Here is a 7,590-nt window from a genome sequence, read left to right on the forward strand (position 1 = left end):
TTCCCATTTACAGGGGGACAAAAATGTGAAAATACCCTATTTCCTGGGAACTTTCAGACACTAAAGATCAATTTCTAGCCTCAATAATTCACAAAGGTTTTCTGGGCAAGGTCTGATTTAGAAGGCCCATCTGTAAAATCACATTTGTCCATTTCTCTTTCGTGCATATACCCCCAAACAAGCACAAATGCCTGTAATGCTGAGTGCCACACCTAGCAAGAGAGCGATTGCATCTCCAGCTTCTACTGCTTCAACAGGCAGCACCAAGAGCAGTGAAATGAGGACCAAGAACAAATGTGCTGAAACTGAAGCCATGATGTTGGAATCTTCACGTATCTGGATCTTGAGAGCAGAAAGTTTCTAGAAATCAAACAAGGCAACAAAAAGGAATCATTAAAATTTTCCACTTTTTCAAAGGACACTATGAGTACATAAATAACAATCCATATGACCTTTTAAATTTAAATTTCAGAACCATTTCCCCATTTTAAAGGTAGGAAAAAACAGGTAAGTTTACATAAAAGGTTTTCAAGATGGTCATTTGAGGCTAATCGCCCCTTCCCATTATAATTCCTTGACTCTAGCAATGTTTCCACAGGCTATCATGTCAACACCTTGTGAATTAAGTAAGCAAATTAACAGAACATAATTAAGAACAAACAGAAAACAACACTAGACACTCGGAAACTTACAATATCCTAGTATTTTGAGTAAATGTGAGTAAAAATTACATTTTCTTAGGATTTCTCCCACCCAGGAAATTCAGACAAATTTGGCAAAAGTCACGCAATATGTAAGTCTGTGAAGTTGTGGGGGAATTAGTAGGACTTACCAAATAAAGTATTTATGAATAATTCTGATTCGAAATACTCCCTGGAGTTCCGGATGCTGAGGCTAAGAGGTTCCACGTGACAGAGCCTAGTATCAGAAAAGGGTAGGATTTAAAAATTACTCATCATCATCACCATCATTATTTTAAGGACACAGCCACAGTGCAGGAGTAAGTCGTTCGTAAGAGAGAGTAATGGATAATAACTAGAGAAAACAGTTTGTTTAGGCAGGCGAACTAGATTTAAAGTTGGTCAGTTTGCCGGCACAGGAAAAGCTAAAAATAAATCGAACCCAGAGAAGGTTTGTGCCATGATTTGATATTAAGACTTTAAAAACAATCCCTGCTTTGTCCCGGAGAAGTGCAAATATCCTTGTTTTACAAATATACTAAGCAATCTTAAGTTTCCTTGGGTGACGAGTTCGTACATTACCTTCCTGGAAGCAGCCATTACAGGAATGGCGAGGAGGGCGGGGTCTCCAAACTACACTTCCCACAATCCCCGCTGCCGACGTCTCCCAGGATGCGCCGGCGCGCTTCCCGGTAACTGGTTGAGGGAGTGACTAGCACGCGCAACCGGGAGGAGACTGGGAGGAGCTCGCCTGTGGGTCTTCCTCACAGGGCGCAGAATTTTACTGGTAAAGTGGTTTACAGTTTGTACAGACGCTAAGAATGAGATAAAGAATTGACAGCACAAGGTTTTTACCCTATTTAAGGTGTCGACACACACACATAGTCATATCTTTTCATTGAGTGAAATGAGGACACAACTGAGGGAAGATAGCACCCGAGAAGAGTCATTTGTTTCAGACGCTTTTAAACTAGCAGCTTCCAACATTTTGAAGCAGGGAATCCCGTTACCCATCTTCCTATACTTTATGACGTTTTGTTAATTCTTTTTAAGCAATAGGGAAAACACGTTTAATTAGACATTTTGGAAAATGTTAAAACGTTTGTAGGGAAAAGCAAAGTTTAGGATAAAGGGTTTATAGGAAGATACCTATTCAGGTTCTAGAGTTGAGTTTTCCCATTAGTTAAAGAGTGTTAGTGATTCTTCTCAATTATGTTTTTATAATACCCAACCTAATTGCCCCCAAGTATTAAAAGATATGAAATTATTATTTTAAAATCGTGAGTTGTTTCCATATGTAAGCCAATCCTTTCTGAAAGACATTCTTGAGTTCTAGTACCTGTGAAGTCCTTAATGAAACTTTCTAGTAACCTAGTTTTCTTAACCCTGATTTGCTGATTCGGGTATTATTTGGCACCGTCAGAGGGTAAGTTATTAATGACGTGGGTTATGGATGAAGTCACTACGCTGTCTGAAAGCCCATCTCTTGGTTATAGCGGGTACTTTCAGCTCGGTGCCTATAATTAGCACGTAATCTTGTATTGCACATTATCCTTTTCCATAAATGTTATCAATCTCTCTAAACTGACAGCAAAGCTTTATATTCCTATCTTCCACCACAAACCCAGCACTAAAGTGGGCTAATCATAATTATTTGAATAAATACGTGTGCCAACAAGGTTTACTGAGACAAGTGCCAAATAAACCAAACCAAGGTCTCTTGCATATTAGAAGTCTGAGGATACCTACACAGTAATATTGTTAGCATTGCTTCTCTAAACTTGATTGTTTTAGCAAAGTTTTGTCTTTGCCTCCTTATCTTTGAACTGCTTTTAGTTTTGTACCTTTCTAATCAAGTATATTTGAAATATATTACTGTTGTGCCCAAGTTTTTAAAATCACCCCAAAACAAACACCAGAGACTGCTAGGGAGATGGAGTCAGGCCTGCAAAAGCAAAGGGCCTTTATTACAAGCTTAAGCTCGGCCTCATAGTCTCCAGCCAACCCACTGGCCACCTGGAGAGAGCCCCGAACAAAGGCAGGGCAGGGCCTTTTATACCTTTGGGAGGGGGAGTTACAGGAAATGATGACAGGTGTACAGTGATCCAATCCCTGCCCCCCCCATTAACACTGGCAGTGTGGGAACCAGTCACACCATCCGGAGCACTGACCAATCAGAGTGGGCCCAGGACGCCCCACGTGGGGCATGACTAGGCCCGCCTCTAGAAAGGTCAAAGGTAATGGCAGGCCTTCCCCAATTGGGCGCTGCAGGAGTTGTCCCTCCTTAATGCGTGCCCTTTAAGTAAAGGGGAAGGCTGGATCAGACCTGCTGCCGGGGGGAACGCCCCCCCCACGGCGCCTGGCGCATCTCCACCACGGAGGTGCGCCTTGACCGGCTCCAGGAAGGTTGGGACGTCCTGGTGGTGAGGGCCGGATCGGACCTGCATCCTTACATTACAAAATATTCTCATGTATTCTACTGTGAACATTTTGGGGATTTTATTTTTCCCTTTATGTGTATTAAAGTTAGCAAAAGTCAGCAGACTATTTTGAAGTTAGTGTTATTGCAAGTTTGCTTCTAGATGTGTCAACATTGAAGATAATGGTTTGATTTTATGTTTCAAGAGTCTGTGGATGGTAAAATGCTTTTTCTTTAAAATATTAAGAGGTCACTTAATGACTTGAATCATCTGAAAAAGAGTGGCAGAAGTCTGCAGGAGTGTTTTGGGGCCAAGTAGTTTTAATGAATTAATTAATTTTTTAATAAATGTTTTTATTTATTTTTGAGAGAAAGAGCATGAGTGGGGGAGGGACAGAGAGCGAGAAGGGAGGAGGTGAAGATCCAAAGCAGGCTGTATACTGATAACAGCCAGCCCAATGTGGGCCTCAAACTCATCAACTGTGAGATCTTGACCTGAATGGATGTCAGACACTCAGCTGACTGAGCCACCCAGGTGCCCCCAAGTAAGTTTTAAATAAAGTTGGTTAACTTTCCCTAATGATCCACCCACCCCGGTTGGGCATTTTAACAACCAAATTGGTATATATGCTTTTATGTGCCTTTTTCCAGTCCTAGTAGCTAAGTAGTATGGTATTCTAGTTCTCAGTTTTTTCTTACTACTCTAGTGATTTAAAAATAATCTAATAATTTATTCCTTTGCTTAAAACTCTCCAGCTCCACCAAATTAAGCTGAAATCCAAACTCTTTATCAAGGCTCACAAAACCCTATGCATTCTGGCCTCTTTCTGCATTTTTGATGTCAATTCACTACTCACCCATGCTTATTCCATTCCAGTCACATTTATCTGTTTGCTCTTTCTTAAACATGTCAATGGTGTTGTTTCCTATCGAATTTTTCCTTGCTGTTGTCTCTGCCAGTGATACTTTTCTCATGAGCATTTAATTTTTTTCTTTTCTTCCTTTTTTTTTTTTAACTTTTTATACCCAGTGCTCATCATAACAAAGGCCCTCTCTTATACTCATCACCCATCTAGCCCATCTCCCACTCACTGCCCTCTGTCACCCCTCGGTTTGTTCTCTGTTGTTAGGGGTCTCTTGTGGTTTGTTTCCCTCTCTCCTCTTTTTTCCCCTTTCCTATATGTTCATCTGTTTTGTTTCTTAAATTCCACAGATGAATGAAATCATATGGTATTTGTCTTTCTTGGATTGACTTATTTCACTTAGCATAATGTATTCTAGCTCCATCCACCTTGCTGTAAATGGCAAGATTTCATTCTTTTTGATGGCTGAGTAAGATTCCAGTATACACACACACACACACACACACACACACACACACATATATACACATACACCACATCTTCTTTATCCATTCATCAGTTGATGGACATTTGGGCTATTTACATAATTTGGCTATTGTAGATAATGCTACTATAAACATATAAACATTATGGTGCATGTACCCCTTCAAATCTATATTTTTGTATCCTTTGGGTAAATAACTAGTAGTGCAATTGCTGGATCATAGGGTAGTTCTATTTTTAGTTATGTGAGGAGCCTCCGGACTATTTGCTGGAGTATCTGTACCAGTGCAAGAGGGTTCCTCTTTTACTGCCCCCTTGCCAACACTTTGTTTTCTTTTGTTAATTTTAGCTATTCTGAAAGGTATGAGGTGGTATCTCAACATGGTTTTGATTTGTATTTCCTTGATGATGAGTGATGTTGAGCATCTTTTCATGTGCCTGTTAGCAATCTGGATGTCTTCTTTGGAAAACTGTCTATTCATGTTTTCTGCGCATTCCTTCACTGGATTATTTGCTTTTTGAGTGTTGAGTTTGATAAGTTCTTCATAGATTTTGGCTACTAACCCTTTATCAGATATGTCACTTGCAAATGTCTTCTCCCATTCTATAGGCTGCCTTTTAGTTTTGTTGATTGTTTCCTTTGCTGTACTGAAGCCATTTATTTATTTATTTATTTATTTATTTATTTATTTTAAATGTTTATTTATTTAGAGAGGGAAAGGGAGGGGGAAGGGGGAGGGGGAGAGGGCAGAAAGAGAGAGGGAAAGTGAGAAATCCTGTGCAGGCTTTGTGCTGTCAGTAGAGACTGACACCAGGCTTGAACCCATGAACTATTAAGATCATGACCTGAGCCAAAATCAAGAGTCAGATGCTTAACCAACTGAGCCACATAGGTGCCCCCTCCCCCAAAGCTTTTTATTCAGATGCAGTCCCAAAAGTTTATTTTTGCTTTTGTTTCTCTTGCCTCAGGAGACATATCTAGAAAAAAAGTTGCTATGGCTGATGTCAGAGAAATTACTTCCTGTGCTCTTTTCTATAATTTTTGTGGTTTCAGGTCTCACATTTAGATTTTTTAATCCATTTTGAACTTATTTTTGTGAATGGCATAAAAAAATAGTCCAGTTTCATTCTTTTGCATGTTGCTGTTCAGTTTTCCCAGCACAATTTGTTGAAGAGACTATCTTTATCCATTGAGTATTCTTTCCTGCTTTGTCAATGTAGTTGTGGGTCCATTTCTGGGTTTTCTGTTCTGTTCCACTGATCTGTTTGTGCCAATACCATATTGTCTTGATGACTACAGCCTTGTAAGACAGCTTGAAATCTGGAATCATGATGCTTCCAGTTTTGTTTTTCTTTTTCAGGATTGCTTTGACCCTTCAGGGTCTTTTGTGGTTCCATACAAATTGTAGGATTGTTTGTTCTGGCTCTGTGTAATGCTGTTGGTATTTTGATAGGGATTGTATTGTATGTATAGATTGCTTTGGGAGGTATAGATATTTTAATAATATTTGTTCGTCCAGTCCATGAGAATGGAATGCTTTTCCATTTTTTTGTGTCCATTTCAATTACTTTTATAAGTATTATATAGTTTTCAGAGCACAGATCATTTACTTCTTTAGTTAGGTTTATTCCTAGGTATCTAATCGTTTTTGGTGCAGTTGCAAATGGGATTGATTCTTTAATTTCTTCTGCTGCTTAGTTATTGGTGTATAAAAATGCAACAGATTTCTGCATGTTGATTTTATATCCTGCAATTTTGCTGAATTCATGTATTAGTTCTATCAATTATTTGGTGGAGGCTTCTGGATTTTCTACATAGAGTATTATGTTGTCTGCAAATAGTGGAAGTTTGACCTCTTCCTTGCTGATTTGGATGTCTTTTATTTCTTTTTGTTGTCTGATTGCTGAGGCTAAGACTTTCAGTACTATATTAAATAGTAATTCCCACCAACTTTTTAAAGGCTGTTTCCTCAAGGTCATTCAAGGTTCTGCTCAAATGTCACCTTCTTCCCTGAGCACATCACAAAAGCAATCTCTTCCATCACAATATGTCCACTTGCCTGCTTTATTTCTTCCTCATAGTACCTATCATTAACGGAAATTACATTATGTATATATTCATTTGTTTATAATGTGAAAATTCCATGAAGAGCAGGAAATATTTCTGTCTTATTATTCACTACTAAGTTCCCAGCTACTACAACAGTGTCTATGACAATAGATACTTAGGAGGTATTTTGTGAATTAATGAATAATGCTAGTATAAGACTACAATTTGATTAATATTTACTTGCCTATATTCTATTCATGGTAGGAACTACCTTATATGTAGGAAGCATTTGGGCTAAAGTATGAAGATACTTGATTATCTAGACTGAGATTACTTTGAGTCTTCATTCAAAATTTGGACTTAACGTATTTCCCCCATAATACTATTAACAAGAATTTACATTTATGTATATATAAGATGTAGTAGCATCTATTAAAACATTTTTTTATGTTTTTATTTATTGTTGAGACAAACAGAGCATGAGTGGGGGAGGGGCAGAGAGAGAGAGGGAGACACAGAATCCGAAGCAGACTTCTGGCTCTGAGCTGTCAGCACAGAGCACAAGGTAGGGCTCAAACCCACGAACTCATGACCTGAGCTGAAGTCAGACATTTACCCGACTGAGCCTCCCAGGTGCCCCAAGACGTAGTAGCATCTATCTAACACAGGAACAACTTTGTTCAAGAACTTGTCTGTAATGGCCCCTACTTAACTCCCTCTGTCCACTAGGAGCATCAGGATCTTGACAACAAATGTGGATTAAGTCTACCTGAATCGTGTATTTTTTTCCTTCCCAATACTTGAAATGTTTTCTTTAAACACTTCTTAATGTTGGATGAATGGTATTGGCATTTTTGGTGGGACAGTGCTTTGTTGTGCAGACACAATATTGCAGGATCTTTAGCATCCTGAGCCCATTCCCACTAGATAGGATCAGTAGGATCAATAGGATCCCCCAGGCACGAGGACAACCAGGTGCCCTCACACATTGCCAAATACTCTTTTGTTGTAGATACTGTTCCTAGTTGAGAACCATTCCAGGTTTCATGAATAAATGAAAGGTGTAGTTGAGAGCAGAATGAAGCAAAACAACAA

The 7,590-nt window shown here is 39.1% G+C and overlaps 1 protein-coding gene across 1 annotated transcript; it reads right to left on the reverse strand.

Moving 5' to 3' along the window:
• Window positions 1-6: 6 nt before the first annotated feature.
• Window positions 7-1,326, reverse strand: LOC115305589 (small integral membrane protein 30-like). The gene is made up of 3 exons (XM_029955838.1): window positions 1,263-1,326; window positions 833-918; window positions 7-360 (listed from the first exon to the last, which is right to left on the reverse strand). The coding sequence occupies exon 3, from the start codon at window positions 313-315 to the stop codon at window positions 139-141; it is 177 nt and encodes a 58-aa protein (XP_029811698.1). The 5' UTR covers window positions 316-360; window positions 833-918; window positions 1,263-1,326; the 3' UTR covers window positions 7-138.
• Window positions 1,327-7,590: the final 6,264 nt, after the last annotated feature.

Source organism: Suricata suricatta, chromosome 2 (assembly GCF_006229205.1).
Source record: "Suricata suricatta isolate VVHF042 chromosome 2, meerkat_22Aug2017_6uvM2_HiC, whole genome shotgun sequence".
In the NCBI taxonomy this organism is placed as follows: domain Eukaryota; kingdom Metazoa; phylum Chordata; class Mammalia; order Carnivora; family Herpestidae; genus Suricata; species Suricata suricatta.